At 43.7% G+C, this 18,490-nt stretch overlaps 1 protein-coding gene across 1 annotated transcript; it reads right to left on the bottom strand.

The window, feature by feature from the left end:
- Window positions 1–2,036: 2,036 nt before the first annotated feature.
- On the bottom strand, window positions 2,037–16,459 carry LOC111957280 (lactosylceramide 1,3-N-acetyl-beta-D-glucosaminyltransferase A). Its single transcript, XM_023978069.2, has 2 exons — window positions 16,151–16,459; window positions 2,037–3,955 (listed from the first exon to the last, which is right to left on the bottom strand). The coding sequence occupies exon 2, from the start codon at window positions 3,619–3,621 to the stop codon at window positions 2,461–2,463; it is 1,161 nt and encodes a 386-aa protein (XP_023833837.1). The 5' UTR covers window positions 3,622–3,955; window positions 16,151–16,459; the 3' UTR covers window positions 2,037–2,460.
- Window positions 16,460–18,490: the final 2,031 nt, after the last annotated feature.

The following is an 18,490-nucleotide window of genomic DNA, read 5'->3' as shown; positions in this document are numbered from 1 at the left end:
GATATTGCTCGTTCTGATATGTCTTAATTTGGTGTTATTTTTTAAACTTTTGGATTGTATGTGTATTGTTATTGTATTGCTAGATATTGCTGCACTGTTGGAGCTAAAAACATAAGCATTTCGCTGCACCTGCGATAAGATCTGCCAAACTGTGTACGCGACCAATAAACATTGATTTGATTTGACATCCTCGAAAAACTCCCACTGCCTGAAACAAAAGTGAAATTATGTCAGACAGAATGTCCACAGGAACACAACCCAGAGCTGTGTGATGAGGCTTGTGTGTCACTCTCATCTCACCCACTCCCCCACCCACTCTCCTCTGCTCAACATGCGGTGCTATGGAGAACTGAAAACCCATGAAAGGGGTTGGAGCTGTTCTGTTTTTCCCAAGGTGAATTAGTTACGAAATTAGTCTATACAGGGCCGTCTCTAGCCTAAGCAAGATTTGGTTGTGGCCCCACCATGCGGGTCATTTTCTTTAGTGGCCCCCCTCTTGACGGCGGAGATACGTTTTCTGCAGTTCTATACATTTTCCATGGGGTGGAGAAAAATGTTAGCTATTTTATTACAAATGTCATGCAATTCTACTAACTTTGCTATGGGGCAGAGAGACATTTTGCAGTTTTAAAGCAAATTTCCTGCAATTCTACCCATTTTGCCATGACATGCCATGTTAATGATATCTGAATGAGAGTGACTAATGGTACAGACACACTGAAAAATCGGACTGCCGATAGGTACTTATGAGGCCGTTACTTCTCTTGATAGAACAAAAGACGTCCCTGCTGTGTACCGACCTGTTACCGACGAACCTGCTGTTTCTACCGTAGAAAAACAATGCTTGTTAGTGGCTGAGAATTTGACTTTGAACCAATTAGAAAGCACGAACCTCCACGCGGGGAGCCGACAGATGGTTAGTGTCAACAATAGCTTACTACAAATTCTAGCTAGCTAGCAACAACATTAGCCACAGAAGGGACAAGCAAAACAAACTGCTCCCACCTTGTGGCGTGGAGTATTTAAACGAAGCAAATCAGAGGTAAAACTTTTCTGTATGAGGAACAATAAGTTAACTGCCGACACTCTGGGCAGAAGTGCTAAGTACCCATCAGCAGTCAGATTTCTCAGTGTGTCTGACCCTTAACAAAATCAATGGGGGCCCCCTGGAGGTCATGGCCCCTGGGCACGTGCCCTGTGTGCACGGTCGGTATTCGGCCATGATTACTGCAGGTTTAGATAACTGGCAAGACTAATTTACCAATCAAAAAATTGGTAGCTGACATGGCTAATTGAGTGACTGTCAGTGACTGACAAAATAAGAGAAAAACTGCTGATGAACAACCAAATTTCAATTTCAACAGTAAGTTGAGACCCAGTCTGAGTCCCCCCCCCCAAAAAAAGAACTACAAATAGTTTATGCCTGGAGCTGGCCCTGAGTCTGTATCACATTTCAGTCTACCTGGAAGCCCATTGTTTGTTTCCTGTTGACTTTGCGACAGGTTGAACAGGCTGCCTATATGCTTTGGGTCGGGTTTCCAAATGAAATACAAAGAAATTGCTTGAAAGCAGCTGTATATTTCACCTGCATCCTCATGTAATTTACAGAACAATTCATTAATAATAAGCGATCAGCTGACATGCATAATACTTTTAATCTGCAGGTGGAATTTTGCACCTCGTAACATAAACACTTTTGGCACTCGCACATGATAGCCTATACAGTGTGTGTCAGTGTCACTATTCACCATTAATAACTCACACATAGGCTACACATTAATGTACTGCTACACCCCAGACAGCTTACACCTTACGACTGCAGAGTTTGTAAGACTTCATTAACCTCAGTTTCAAATGATTGCTTGCAGTTTCATACTGCCGGCCAACCATACGGACTGTTAAGTTATAATAAAGTTATAAACAGTCTCTTCTCGTTAACCTTAGCTAACCTTACCGGGAAACGACAGACAATGAGCCAATTGTGTTCATGCGCAGTTAGTTTTAAACCGCATAATCAACAGAATTCAAGGCCAGGGAAAAATTCTCTCAATCAGTTTAATGGAAGGAGATGGGGGAGTGGGAGAAGAAATTCACTTAGAATCCCATGTTTCAACATTATGTCTGAACAGTATCTCCTTGGGAAGCATCTGTTGTTCATCACATTTAGTCTCTGCCCTCCCAGAGAGGTGGGACTATTCAATACATCGTAAAGCTAGCAAGAACTGGACCACTGCCGGCCATATAGATAGACGGTCACTGTAAAACCATATAGATAGACGGTTAATGTAAAACCCACATTTACAGCAATAGATATGACTCATGCGTTTCTCCCTCCATCAACACCCTCCTTCCCTCCTCCACCCCTCTTCCCTCCTCAGTCTTTTCAAATAATGGGAGTGATGAAAGCAAAATGATCCCGCACTCCGTTTTGGACCCAACACAGTAAGTATGTTTACAGTACTACAACAAGGCTGCCTTGCAGGGGTAGGTGTTGAAGTAGGGTCTGCACAGAAGGGTGAGTTTCACTGCCGTGCAGTACAACCTCCCAAAAAGTCCCGATGTGACCCTTTTGACCTCCGGGTTTGTGGCGGCTTTCCATAGTTCATAAATGTCGGCCACATGGCCGTGCGATGTCATCATCTTGTCGTAGATGCACAAGTGGTAGGGCGCCTTGCCTTCGCCTGAGAAGTACACATGTTCCTGTGGCGACACGCCCATGGCATTGGCACAGATGCCCATGAAGACATCGTCAATGTACAGCGAGGCATTGAGCGTCAATGAGGCCTCGTAGATTTTGTCCGCCACGTCTCTTGAGACGACGTAACCAGCCCCCGCCGTGTAGTCCGGGTATGACGCCCAAGGGTACATCTCTTGCGGGACGTAGTACTTGCTTTCCTTCTGGCGGATCGGTGGCGCGCCTCTGTGCACGTGACCGATCCAGAAGTCCGTCACGCCCTTCCTGTCCATGTCCTGCAGGTAGAGCACCAGGTTGGGCATGTGCACGAAGATGTCGTTGTCAGCCGTCATGAGGAAGCGGGCATGTGGGCAGTAGAAATGAGCCCAGCGGAACTGTAGCAGAAGCTTGAGGGTGAGGTTGTGGAACGTGTCCACAAAGTCCTGCTGGACCAAGTCGCCATGCCTGCGGTCCTCATCGACAAGGTTGTCCTGGATGCCTCCGCTCCTCCTCCTCCACGTCTGGGCAGTCTCATGCTGCTTGGGAAGGCCCAGCACAAACATCACCTTCACCGTCACCCCCAGGTCTTGGCGAATGTAGGTCTCGTTGCCCCACGTCGACCGTATGGCTCGCCGTCTCTCGAAGTTCTCCGGGGAGGACTTGATGAGCAGAAGCAGTAAAATGTCCTTCTCTCCTGAGCACTTGTACGGGTGGTTGAGTAGGTAGCGGTGGTTACTGAACATGTGGGCCTCCTGTCGTGGGATGGTGAAGCTCTTGTTAATGAAAGTGTAGCTGTTGACCAGGTAGCGGTAAGAGTAGGAGTTGATGTGGCTCACTACACCACTGTCCAGCTGCTCCCAGCATACCATCACCACCGACAGCACCAGACACGTGGTCATCAACTGCACGCACTGGCACTTGCGGATCCGCCGGAAATTCACAAACATCCTGGAAAAAGGATTCTGGAACCTTCCGGTGTTCTTCCTCTGTCAGGTCAGAGTGGTGATGGCAACAGTGGTATGCGTGTCTTTGTGTGTGAAAGAGCAGCTGCAAAGGTGGTTGTTCCTGTGACTCTTCGCAGAGCAGTGTGTGTGTTCCATCCTAGTTTTCCCACCTGGAGCAGGAGGCATGGGTGTTTCGGGGAGATTCGCAGGAGGACCTCCCGGAAAGCATCTCCTCTGTCTGGCGAGTCACTCACACTCCTGTTGTTATTGATGCCCACACAGCCGTCCTCATAGTGGCTCAGACTCATCCAGCATCCCCAGGTTGCCGACAATCGCTCTGAAATGGAACAGAGAATGCACGTTTTACTCTGTGTTGACAATTAAGTGCAGTAAAATTTTCCTTAGAGTAAGCCAGACAAACAGATCAATCAACGAGTCTGAAACGGAATATTACAGTTATGACGGGGTCTGGTTGTTCTTAAACATTTGGTAACATTTTCCATTAGGCTGTTCTGCTGTGTATTTACTCTGTAATTAATCTAGAAACTACACTGTTTCAACTTCTCAATACAATGTTAGTTAATGCAACGTTATCACTAGAGTAATAACAAAATTACTACACAGGTACAAGAGCAACTTAATCTAAAGACTTAACATTTTTTATGTAAAGTGTTAGCTATCAAACAGTTGCTATATTTACTCATAGTTAGCATAGCTTTTGCTTCTATAACATAAGGTTACTTGCATAACCCCGGTTCGCTGATATTATGAGTGAGACATCTCAGTAGAGAGATTCCCCAGAATCTTATAAGAGTCTTGAAGAACCAATCATACACGTCTGTCGGAGACCGTCAGGTCGAGTGGCAAATGAGGGAGCCCCTCCCCTCACACTAAAGAGCCACTCGCCTGGTTTGTGATCATTCTCGAGCATGCCGAACTTCCTCACACTCTTGCAAGTAGGGGGATGTGGTGAGATGTCTCACTCATAATATCAGAGAACCGGGATTACGCAAGTAACCTTAAGTTCTCTTTCAATTATTTGTTTTGACATCTCACTAGAGGGATATGGCCCACTCCCGTATCGCACATGCTCTCCGAAGCCAGGTAGTTCCAACGTATCAACACTCAGAGGTCCCGACACTGAGGACAGTATGCGCCAATGAAGGTGCAGTGACATCTAGTCGGTAGAACCTCATAAAAGTATGAGGGAATGCCCAACAAGCCGCTTGGCAAATCTTCTGTAAGGAGATGCCCTTGATCAGTGCCCAAGAGGTAGTTATACCTCTGGTGGAGTGAGCCCTTGGGCCCTCCAGAGGCTGTAACCCCTTGCTAGTATAGGCCAATATAATAGCTTCCACAATACAATGTGACAATCGTTGATGAGAAAGGGGCCTCCCCTTGCAGAAAGGTGCCCAGGACACAAAGTGTCGGTCGCTCTTGGGCAAAGCTCTTGTCCTATCCAAGTATATGTGCAACTCGCATACTGGACACAAACTGCGTAGCCCGCTCCTCTTCCATAGAAGGGAAAGGCGGGGAGTGGAACGCCACAAGCTCCAAGGCGAGACAATTGAAATTGGCACTAACATAAGGCATGGTTGGGTAACAAGGTAATCTTCGAAAAGCCCCAGGCAAACTGTAGACACTAATGGTGAACTGACAGTGCATGTACTGGTCTTAAAGGAGATATTTAATCTCCACCATTTCCAGTGACTCAGAAGGCTGCTGTGAAATAGCCCCAAGCACAATAGAAAAATCCCATGACGGGACTAAAGGCTTGGGAACTGGACGTAACAGGAAACGACATAACGGGGTCTCTTGTCGAAGCCTATATGACAGGCCAAGACAGCAGCTAGAGAGAGACCTTACAACCCCTGTTGGTCTAAGCCATGGGTGTCAAACTCTGGCCCGCTCGCCAAATTTGGCCCGTGGGGTAATTATATTTGGCCCGCGAGACAATACCAAATTACTACTAGAGCTGGCCCGCCGGTATTATACAGCGCATTCACCGCTAATACTACGAATCCCATAATGCTCTGCTGTTGTTTTCGCGCGCCAATCAGGACAGGACCCAGAAACGCCCTCTCCTCTGTGACAGTAGTCATAGCAACATAGACGCTACAACTGTCAGCGCGCTATCCCTTCCCAAAAATGGCGAAAAGAAAGGCAGAAAACAGGAGCTTTCTGGACAAGTGGGAGGCAGAATATCTGTTTACATATGTAAAAGACAAACCTGTTTGTCTTGTTTGTGGAGTCAACGTGGCTGTAAGTAAGGAGTACAACATTAGACGACACTATGAAACACCATGACAAATACAAGGACATGGACATGACTCAAAGGAGCCAGAAAGTAGAGGAGATGAAAAGAAGTTTGGTTTCACAACAGAATATGTTCAAAAAAGCCACATCACAAAGTGAGGCTGCTGTAAAGGCTAGTTATATAGTGGCAGCAGAGATCGCAAAATCAGCCCGGCCCTTTAATGAGGGAGAGTTCGTGAAAAAGTGCATGATGAAAGTTTGTGACCTCGTATGCCCAGAGAAAAAGCAAGCATTTTCAAACGTGAGCCTGAGCAGGAACACAGTAGCTGATCGCACATGTGATCTTGCCACCAATCTGTATGACCAGCTGATGGAAAAGGGAAAAGATTTCGTTGCGTTCTCCCTCGCTGTGGATGAGAGCTGCGACGCATCTGGAAAATGTTTATTTTGGTATTTAAATCAGAAGGCTGCAAATAGAAAAGAGGCATACYATTTTTATTTAAATTTTATTTATTTAATAAATGAATGCCATTGATGTGTTTTTTCATTTGAAATTCGATTTTGCATGTCTCCACTATTAAATMATATATTGTATGGTAATAAGCGATGCTTGTTCCATATTCAATGTTAAAGCAAAACTTGTTTGGGTCCATATTAAAAGGTTCATTTGTTCAATGTTGGCCCGCGACTTTGTTCAGGTTTTACATTTTGGCCCACTGGGTATTTGANCAAAACTTGTTTGGGTCCATATTAAAAGGTTCATTTGTTCAATGTTGGCCCGCGACTTTGTTCAGGTTTTACATTTTGGCCCACTGGGTATTTGAGTTTGACACCCCTGGTCTAAGCCCTTACATCGCAATATCTAAAATGCATAATTTAGCCATTTGATTTCGAATTTTAGGACCCCTGTAGGTATAATATATATATATATATTGAATTTGGCCTTTACTGCTATAGCCCATAGAAATGCATTGAATAACACATTTGTAAATAGCAAAACAGACAGTCAAAAAATAAATCATTAGGAACAAGGTTTTGAAGCGTTTGAAATTTAGAACCATGTTTGATCACATTATTCAGGGCACATTTTAACCCCTACGCACTTTTTGTCATTTTTACAGCCCGGTACTGGGTTACCTTCAGAAGACCCCTGGAGCATGTGCAAAACAGCCGACACCTTCGTGTTCGTGAGATATTGCTGAGATATTAGTTTGTAGCTCCAACGGTTCGTTCTGGACAGTTGGTTTTGCGAGAAGACCTCTTAAAAATGAGGACGTCCGCGACAGAGTTTAGACGACTGCCGCAAAGCTTGTGGATGTCGTAGAGCCAAACAATCGACACTGTTGCGTTCGTGAGAGTCACATTTTTTTAAAGTGGTGACTTATTCGTTTTACGTACAATTTCATGATGATTTTCCTTGTCCAGATCTTCTCGTGTAGAAAAAGGCAGCTTTCACAAGACCGATCTTATGGAATAGACACAAACTTTATATCTACGAATGCTTGGCCGTATCTTTCCCAGATCTGTTTCACCACTTGGGGGAGAAGTCTCCAGTCCCCTAGATTGGGATTCCCTCTGGAAAATAAGTCCGCACCTATGTTCGGTACGACATGAGCCGCTCGTAGGGACGGTAAGTGTGCGCTGCTTCACAGGATAATCCTGACGGATAGTCTGTTTAAACACAGGGAGCGAGTGCCACTCTGGCGGTTGATGTAAGCCACTACAGTCGCATTGGCCGTTCTGATCAAGACGTGACAATTCCAAAGGGAGGGTTGAAAGTGTTGTGGAGTCTAAACAATTTTTATTGCATTTCCCTCGTGAACTGTGCCCCAGCCCTTGAGTGATGCATCTGTCTTCACCGCTATCTTCCCCAGGGGAGTGCCAGGAACAAAGATCAAGTTTTTTTTCCAGTGACAGAGAGCCGAGAGACATGTGGAAGTTACCTTTATCTGGCAATTGAGCTGAAGCCTTGTACACAGATTTGGGAAGTCTCTCATCCTCAGTAGATCCAAGAGGTACTACTGAGATGGTGGATGCCATCAACCCCAGCACTTGGAGGCAAATCTTGAAAACACGTTGTGGAACAGGGAGAGGCACTGTCAAAGGGACATGATGCGGTCTTCCAAGAGAGAATCCAGCATTAAGCCTAGTTATTCTATTCTCTGTGATAGCACCAAACAGCTATTTTTCTGAATGATCTGGAACCCTAGCTCGGAGAGGTGGGTTACAAGGGAAGTTGTGTCTTGTTCCGCTTGTCCCCGTGTTGGGTAGCAAGGCAGGTAATTGTCTATGTAGGTGGAGACTCAGACCCTTGTTTCTCCTCTACACACTTTCTGAACGTTCAGGAAGTTAGTGCTAGCCTCAGAAACCTGTAGGTTCACCGAGGTAAACCAGTCGCCTGGACGAATAGAGACAGCACGTTGAACGCACACATGTAGAATCTTAATTTGATCACTCTTTTTTTAATGTATTATAATTTATTTTTGTACCCCTTTTTCATCCCAATTTTTGTGGTATCCAATTGGTAGTTACAGTCCTGTCCCAACCCACAACGCCCGCTTAATCTGGAAGCCAGCTGCACCAATGTGTCAGAGGAAACACTGTACACCTGGCGACCATGTTGCTGAGAATTTTCCTGTACATCAGGAAATTCAAACTTTAGAAGCCTTTTTAAACTCAGGCTTTAAAAAGGCTCCTAAAGTTTGTAATTTCCACTAACTAAAAATGTATCAACTCCTACAAAAAACATTTCCATTAATTTTAATCCACAGAATATTTTCCTGCTGAGCAAACTGGCTCAAATTAAGATCGTACCTCTGTAAGCAGGCGGAATGTGAATTTCGTCAAATAGCTGTCGAGGACACATAGGTCCAGAATGGAGCAAAACCCTCCCCATTTCTTGGGAAGCAGGAAGTACCGGGAAGTAGAAGCCGAGGTGGCTCTCTGCTACTGCTATCGCCCTGATAGGCCCTTTGCTTAATGTTGAGGACAGAGGGCGCTGTTTTCACTTTGGGGGAAAATCGTGCCCAATTTAAACGGCCTCGTACTCAATTCTTGCTCGTACAATATGCATATTATTATTACTATTGGATAGAAAACACTCTCTAGTTTCTAAAACCGTTTGAATTATATCTGTGAGTAAAACAGAACTCGTTTGGCAGCAAACATCCTGACCAGGAAGTGGAAAGTCTGAAAACGATGCTCTGTTCTAGGGCCCGCCTATAAATGGGCATGATACGTATTAGTATACATGCACGTCATACACCTTCCACTAGATGTCAAGAGGCAGTGAGAGAAGAAATGGGGTGTTTATCTTGGTCTGAGGTGGAATAAATCCTCTTGGAATGACGTGTCACCCATTTCCTGTTTTCTGGAAAGCGCGATGATGGACCTGGAATTGCCTTCTGGAAAGCTGTCGTTATAGGCGACTACTATCTCCGGCTTTGATCTTATTTGATACATGTCACAATATCATCGTCAAGTATGTTTTTTCAATATAGTTTTATTAGATTATTGAAATTTATTCGGGACGTTAGGCGTGTTGCGTTGGGTGCTTTTGTTCAGGAAGGAGAGCTTCGCGCCACTTGGCGAGTGTGCTTGCTAATTCAAGAGGGACAAAGGACGTTCTAAAACCAAACAACGATTGTTCCCGACAAAGGACCTCTTGTACAACATTCTGATGGAAGCTCATCAAAAGTAGGACCCATTTTATGATGCTATTTCATATATCTGTCGAACTGTGTACTATAAGTTTTGCGCCCAGGTTTTGGGCACTATCTCGCCATAACGTAAGCCTTATGTCGTAATGAAGTTATTTTTAGAATTCTAACACTGCGATTGCATTAAGAACTAGTGTATCTATCATTTCCTATACAACATGTATTTTCTTGTAATGTTTATGAATAGTTATTTGGTCAGAATAGGTGAGAGTCTAATAGAAATATCCGCACATTCTGGGGAAAAGATGCTACGTTAGCACAATGTATAACCACTGATTTCAGCTCTAAATATGCTCATTTTCGAGCAAAACATAAGTGTATGTATAACCTGATGTTATAGGACTGTCATCTGATGAAGGTTTATGAAGGTTAGTGAAAATTAATATCTTTTGCTGGTTTATTCGCTGACGCTAACGTGCCTATTGCTATCGCTAACGTGCCTTGATGAATGAATGCGGTTGTGTGGTAGGCTATTGTAGTAAGCTAATATAATGCTATATTGTGTTTTCGCTGTAAAACACTTAAAAAATCGGAAATATTGGCTGGATTCACAAGATGTTTGTCTTTAATTTGCTGTACACCATGTATTTTTCAGAAATGTTTTATGATGAGTATTTAGGTATTTCACGTTGGTCTCTATAATTACTCTGGCTGCTTCGGTGCTATTTCTGATGGTAGCTGTGATTGTAGCTACAATGTAAAACTGATTTATACCTCAAATATGCACATTTTTCGAAAAAAACATAGATTTATTGTGTAACATGTTATAGGACTGTCATCTGATGAAGTTGTTTCTTGGTTAGTTTGGTTGGTTCTTGGTTAGTTTGGTTGGTTTCGTGCATGCTACCTGTGCTGTGAAAAATGTTGTCCTTTTTTGTATTTGGTGGTGAGCTAACATAAATATATGTGGTGTTTTCGCTGTAAAACATTTTAAAAATCGGACATGTTGACTGGATTCACAAGATGTGTATCTTTCATTTGCTGTATTGGACTTGTTAATGTGTGAAAGTTAAATATTTCTCAAAAATATTTTTTGAATTTCGCGCTCTGCCTTTTCAGTGGAATGTGGGAGGAGTTCCGCTAGCGGAACGCTGGGGCTAGACAGGTTAATAAAGAGAAGATGTCCTGCTTTATTATGTGTGCCGAGTCGCCAGTCGATACTGATTCCAAAATTCAGTTGAAAACTAGTGGTCTCAGAGAGAATTGCAGTCTGCACCCCTTCGTAACTGTGGATCAGACTCAGACGCAGGGCTGGACTTCACATGCACACCAGTTCCCTGCCAGAGCGCCGATGGAGCGAGTCCTTTTCATTGTATTTTTGCTTTGTGTGCTTAGCATCTCGCCTGGATACAGCAGAGTTTTTTGTTTAAAAGAGCAGTGTTGACACACTGGAACAAGGGAAAGTGCTTGGTGGCAACTGACAATTAGTCTTCCTGCCCAGCTGTAGAACTAGAGCCGGGGGAGCGCCATGGCACGGAGGGCACTCGGGGGTATAGTGAATTCCCTCCGTCTTTCTTGAGAGCTAACGCATGAGTATGTGTCTCTGCACAAAGGGAAGGATTTTAGGAGCAGAGATGTCTCTCCCTCTTAGGGGAGATGCCCCTTCGCAGCAGGGGAATCAAATGGGAGGGACCTCGATGCGGCTGCAGCGAAATGCCGTTTTCCCCACTGTCGGCCCTTATCTGGAGATCCCGCTGTGTCGCGGTGAGCTTCCCGCGGAACGCCCTGGTTTCAGTGAATTTGCCCTCTCCCTGAAGTGAAGCCTTGGCTTGTGGCTACCCGGCATACCCCTTCACGATTCGGCAGATGTTTAAGGCTTCTGCCGCATGGCAGCGACAGCCGGACCATGCGGCAGAAGCGTCAAGGAAATCTGCTTTCTGCTTCTCCAACAGGCTGGACAGATTGAGCCACAAGGCTTTCTCCCATGGTACGCTGCCTGTTTACAGACATCAATGAGAGAATACAGTGTATATGTCATCCGCCATCGATGCCCCTCTAAGGGCGGAAGAGGGCCTAGCGGCTTTTGCCTCCTCGTCCTCTTCCTCCTCCGCTGCCTGGAAGAGGTTGGTCATACCCTCGCCAAGCCCTGGAAAAGTGAGTGAAGGTCCTCAGGGTAGCCATACATGATGTCGGCCCATGAGGGCTGGGTCTTCCTGCTCAAGTTAAGAGTGGGAGACGAACCACATTGGGCTGCTATGTGCACTCTATGGCGGTGGGTGTTAGAAAATGGATGCATGGCCGGAGGTCGTGGAACGCTGCTTCCACGTGAGATGTCGAAACTAATAATTGAAAGAGAACCTTTGGCGGATGGCAATGCTTTTTTAGCTAATCAGAGTAATTGAGTGTCATAATGATAAATTGTGGGGCCTTTTGGTCATACAGGCACACAGAGGCATGTTTCACTGGCCAATGTCCAAGCCGCTGTGTATGTTGAGGTAATAAATATTACCTGCCAGGGCTTTGAAGGATTATTAATCACTGGAGTGGTTAATATGCAGAGTGATAGTTCACACAAATTACAAAATGACACATTGGTCTCCTTACCCTGTAAGCAGTCTATGTACAAGGTATGACAGCAATCCATGCTTTGGTTTAGTTTCCCTGGCAGTGGCTGTCACTGTTACCAAATGCTAAAAGTCATGGGACTGATATTAGCATTTTCTGAGCATGATGTTCAAATCATCTATAAGTGACTTTGGTGAGCTTCACAATCAATTTTAGATACTTTCAGAAGATTTGGACATGATGTGCGTAAAAATACAAATATCGGTCCCATGTAATATATACAGTATACTATATCATATACAGTATACTATATATCACAGGAGGTTGGTGGCATCTTATTTGTGGAGGACGGGCTCATGGTAATGGCTGGAGCGGAATCGGTGGAATGGCATCAAATATATCAAACACATGGGCTGCGGTCCAAACACTTAAAGACACACCCTCGTCCACTTACCCTCGGGCCTTATGCCCTTGGGGGAATCCCCGTCGCCATCTTGGAGGGTGGTCCAAATGATTAGCCAAGCAAGGGAAGTTTGCAACGTAAGTCCCTCAGCCCTCATTTTTCAGCTTTGCGAGTATACAGTAATGTTCACTCTGGGGCCTGGAACTCCCCATAATTCAATTCGCGACAATTATACATCCACTAAGAAAAGTCAGCAAAAACTTAAAATCAGCATACAAGTGTAAGTAAAAACGAATGCAAATAAGTTAGAAATTGTGCTACTAATGCACATGGCGGCACAAACACGTCTGGTAAAAAAGTAAATGTTTTTGTTTGGTTAGCTTTTGGAAATTGTAGAATAAAACATTTTCCTTCTTCAGAAGTTCCAGCTAGGCAGGCTAACATTAGCTAGCTAATTAATTTGCTAGCTATCATACAGTAGGTGTAAATTAATAATTATATATAAGTAGACATGCAATCATAATTGACTGTAGCGCATATACAGCAACCACAAGCTACCGGTGGCGGAAAACACAATCATCGCGGGATGAACGAGTGACAAATTTCAGCCCGAGAATGGTCAATTTAAAAATCATTCCTTCCTCCCTCGCCCTGCAAGTGTATACGCATCAGACGTCATGATACGTCATCAGAAGTGTCCACTTAATTTGAGGGCTGAGGGCATAGGGTGTGTCTTTTAAGTGTTTGGACCGCAGCCATGGTTTGATATGTTTAATATTTCCACTAGTTTTGTTCTGGCCATTACTATGAATCGTACACCCCTCAGCAGCCTCCTATGCTATTTTTATACCTGTTTGAAATCTATAGGCTTGTCATTCAAACTGAAGCAGTTTCATACCATAAAAAGAAGTACTTCTGTTTTGTTCCTCTTCTCTGACTTCCTGCTGTGTGTTTGTGTAACATTAGCTGAGAAGTCAAACGTGTGGCCGGTGAATGATAAAAGCCAGCACAGCCAAATGTGGCGTTGGGGGTTCTCCCATAATGGAGAGGTTTAAGATGTGGACCCACCAAAACCGCTGAGAGCCGTGGAAAGTGTACGGCACACAATGGAGGGCATCAGAATAGCTCTGGGAGCACAATGAGAGCGTGGATGAGAATAGGCTGTTCCGCCCGTTTGGCCTGGGTGAAAACCAGGGGGGATCATGGATGGGCTTGGGAATCCAGGCAAACCACCGGGCTGTCGCGCCCCGAGAGCTTTTTAAACATCATTAGCCTGCCTCTTCCTAATGGGGTCACTCACTCAGAATCTCTCTCTTTCTATCCTTCTCTCTTCATAGTTCTCTCTCTCTCTCTGCCTGAGAAATATGTCAGCCTTCTAATAAATGTGAGATGAGGCAATGTGGATTTGTCGAACCTCAAAAAAACGTTCAGAAACCCTCACGTATTAATGAGAATGTTGACTGTTTGTGTGTTACAGTAAAGTCCATGCCTGGATGAGTCAGTGTTTAGATGTAATGAACTGTTTAGACAGTGTTTCGAGTGTTTAGACAATGGCTCAAGAAAACGTTTTTGTGTTCTTTCACTACCACCTTTGTGAACTTTGATATGTTTAACCAGCTTTTTGAATGAGAAAGGTGTCTGCAAATGTTCTAGTTGAGCTAAATCTGGAGTTTATCGGAATGGAAGTTCAAGCACACCACTCCACTCACAACAGCTTACCGTAGAAAGGCCAACTCCCTAGAAAGGCCAAAACCTAGGAAGAAACCTAGAGAGGAACCAGGCTATGAGGGGTGGCCAGTCCTCTTCTGGCTGTGCCGGGAATAGCAGTCAATGTTGTGTTACTACGATGTATTGTGCTCCATGTAATTGTGTTTGTACTGGTGTCTTTGACATAAGACATATTGAGTATACTGCCCAGGGACTTAGGTACTCTGTTAAAAAGATAAGGTTTTTTATTGGTTTTCCTGAAGATGGTGTCATGGCCTAACAATCTAACAAAGACAAAGGTGTGCCTCACCTCAAGTCTCATTAGTGACGTCTGCCAGTAAAACTTGTTCAACAGGTTTTGTTTGGCAGCTGTCGGAAGTCAAACATGATTTCCCTCATAGGTGTGTGTGGTTTGTAATCTGTGGTATGTCCTTACCTTTACTTAAGCTACTTCCTTTCTACCAATGTTTAACCTTTCAAGTAAATGCAACACTTTGATTTGTTGCGCAGATAGATCCTCTTCACTCAAACATGTTATTCAGGAAATATCAGTATTGCCTTGGTTTTGATGTTAAAGGTCCAATGCGGATGTTTTTTATCTCAATATCAAATCATTTCTCAATAACAAGGAAGTGCCTTTCTGTGATTGTTTTAAATTAAAATGGTTAGAAAGAAACAGCTTCTTAGCAAAGACCAATTTCTCAGTCAAGAATTTAGCTAGGACTGTCTGTGAGTGGTCTGAGTGGGGAATACTGAAAACTAGCTGTTATTGGCAGAGAGGTCTTTCTTATTGGTCTATTAACTACTTTACAGGCAGGCCAAAGGTCCATCCCACCAAAACAGGCAGACATTTCAGGCGATCTTTTTAAACAGCTCTTACGCTAAAAGGGCATTATCATAATTTTCACAGTATTATTCCAACCTCACATTGCGGAAATAGAGTGTACAAAACATTAGGAACATAGGTGAATACAGGTAAAAGCTATGATCCCTTATTTATTTCACCTGTTAAATCCACTTCAATCAGTGTAGATGAAGGGGAGGAGACCGGTTAAAGGAGGATTTTTTAAGTCTTGAGACATGGATTGTGTATATGTGCCATTCAGAGAGTGAATGGGAAGATAAAAGATTTAAGTGCCTTTGAACGGAGTATGGCAGACAGGTGCACCGGTTTGAGTGTGTCAAACTGCAATGCTGCTGGGTCTTTCACGCTCAACAGTTTCCTGTGTGTATCAAGAATGGTCCACCACCCAAAGGACATCCAGGCAACTTGACACAACTGTGGGAAGCATTGGAGTCAACATGGGCCAGCAAGGTACCGGTAAATATCAACAAAGCTAACTGTGTTACTAAATTGCCTCGGCATGAGACCTGTCATAAAGAGACATCACTATGCCGGGCTGACAGGTGCTCCACATCCACTGGCAACTGTGTTAATACCAATTCAATTGGTCACCTTGTCTTCAACACTGGATAAAATATTCCTGCAATGTGATACACTCTTAGACAGCACTAAAAGGCAAAAAAACGAAAACACTGAAGCTAATTGTTCAGTTGCTCACATGATAACCAACTTCAAATCAACTTTTTTACCATTAACATTTCTTACTCCATCTTGGGTGAAATAAAATGAAACTGACATAGTTTGGCCTCGGTACAATTCTCAGTATACATCCTGAAACAGATTCTGCTAATATTTTGATAATATTAGCATGCCTTTAAACCATTCACACACACTGACAAACCTGTACTCAACAATTTGAAATTCTTCATGGAAGTGCAAATTCAAACCCGGTGGGTTCCTTACTCACACAACTAACTCGGTCTAAAACCAGCTTCTGTGAAAGTGAGACTTTTCTGTCAGCGTAGCTCCAAAGTCACAGGTCTTATAAATAGATCTCACACTTGAAATAATCATTGCTGAGCACACCATGCCACTTACCGCTGAGGGAAAGTATCAATGCTGCTGCTATGTATCCAAGTGACTAGTTGTAAGAAGTAGTCCCAGTAGCCTAATAACAACCACCTTCTGTTGAGTTCAGTGAATTGGGTTCTCTCGCTCTCTCCCCTCCTGTACAGATTCTCTCCTTGTAATAGCTCTGGAAGTTTTTCAATGTACCTCTCCCTGGAGTGATTAGAGTGTATTCACGCACGCACACTCCACTTTTCAGGAGCAGCGGCAGCAGCTGCCAGTTAAGCTGTGTGTTAGTGAATGAGCCTCACTCTGTCCAGAGCGTGTGAATACTCTGCTTGTGATTATCTGTTGCCTTGGTAGCTACTACCTCCTGCTCATTTCCCTCACACATTTTGTGAGGGCGCGGCAGAGGAGGTGATGGCGGAAGAAGTGCAGATGAGGGAGCAAAAGACTGCCTTCACCTCCACAGCCCACCCACACATTTACAAGCACAGGTTTTCCCTTGACAATATTACATCTATAAACAAACAGAACGGCAACTTTAGTTCCAGATCATTAATACATTTCAGCACATACCGTAATACTCATCTCAGATAGAGAAAGTAAAGACAAAGGAAATGATCTGTGTCATGTACTGTATCTATTACCATATGAGGCTGGGTTGAGATTGTCACGTCTTTCCAACAAAACACTATACATACACATCTACAAATAACATTATACACATCTACAAATAACATTATACACATCTACATATAACATTATACTCATCTACATGTAACGTTATACTCATCTACATATAACGTTATACTCATCTACATATAACATTATACACATCTACGTTAAACATTATACACATCTACATATGATATGATACTCATCTACATATAACATGATACTCATCTACATATAACATGATACTCATCTACAGTGGCTTGCGAAAATATTCACCCCCCTTGGCATTTTTCCTCTTTTGTTGCCTTACAACCTGGAATTAAAATAGATTTTTGGGGGGTTTGTATCATTTCATTTACGCAACATGCCTACCACTTTGAAGATGCAAAATATTCTTTATTGTGTAACAATAAAAATAAGACAAAAAAAACAGAAAACTTGAGTGTGCATAACTATTCACCCCCCCAAAGTCAATACTTTGTAGAGCCACCTTTTGCAGCAATTACAGCTGCAAGTCTCTTGGGGTATGGCACATCTAGCCACTGGGATTTTTGCCCATTCTTCAAGGCAAAACTGCTCCAGCTCCTTCAAGTATGATGGGTTCCGCTGGTGTACAGCAATCTTTAAGTCATACCATAGATCCTCAATTGGATTGAGGTCTGGGCTTTGACTAGGCCAAGACATTTAAATGTTTCCGCTTAAACCACTCGAGTGTTGCTTTAGCAGTATGCTTAGGGTCATTGTCCTGCTGGAAGGTGAACCTCTGTCCCAATCTCAAATCTCTGGAAGACTGAAACAGGTTTCCCTCAAGAATTTCCCTGTATTTAGCGCCATCCATCATTCCTTCAATTCTGACCAGTTTCCCAGTCCCTGCCGATGAAAAACATCTCCACAGCATGATGCTGCCACCACCATGCTTCACTGTGGAAGTGGTGTTCTCGGGGTGATGAGAGGTGTTGGGTTTGCGCCAGACATAGCCTTTTCCTTGTTGGCCAAAAAGCTAAATTTGAGTCTTATCTGACCAGAGTACCTTCTTCCATATGTTTGGGGAGTCTCCCACATGCCTTTTGGCGAACACCAAAAGCGTGTTTGCTTATAACAAAAACGTGTTTGCTTATTTTTTTCTTTAAGCAAGGGCTTTTTTCTGGCCACTCTTCCGTAAAGCCGAGCTTTGTGGAGTGTATGGTTTAAAGTGGTCCTATGGACAGATATTCCAATCTCCGCTGTGGAGCTTTGCAGCTCCTTCCGTGTTATCTTTGGTCTCTTTGTTGCCTCTGATTAATGCCCTCCTTGCCTGGTCTGTGAATTTTGGTGGGCGGCCATCTCTTGGCAGGTTTGTTGTGGTGCCATATTCTTTCCATTTATTAATAATGGATTTAATGGTGCTCCGTGGGATGTTCAAAGATTTGTATATTTTTTTATAACCCAACCCTGATCTGTAGTTCTCCACAACTTTGTCCCTGACCTGTTTGGAGAGCTCCTTGGTCTTCATGGTGCCCCTTGCTTAGTGGTGTTGCAGACTCTGGGGCCTTTCAGAACAGGTGTATTATACTAGATCATGTGACACTTAGATTGCACACAGGTGGACTTTATTTAACTAATTATGTGACTTCTGAAGGTAATTTGTTGCACCAGATCTTATTTAGGGGCTTCATAGCAAAGGGGGTGAAAACATATGCACGGAACACTTTT

This window comes from Salvelinus sp. IW2-2015, linkage group LG32, assembly GCF_002910315.2.
Source record: "Salvelinus sp. IW2-2015 linkage group LG32, ASM291031v2, whole genome shotgun sequence".
Taxonomy (NCBI): domain Eukaryota; kingdom Metazoa; phylum Chordata; class Actinopteri; order Salmoniformes; family Salmonidae; genus Salvelinus; species Salvelinus sp. IW2-2015.
The sequence above is the reverse complement of the archived record's forward strand: the minus strand, read 5'-3'. Positions and strand labels throughout refer to the sequence as shown.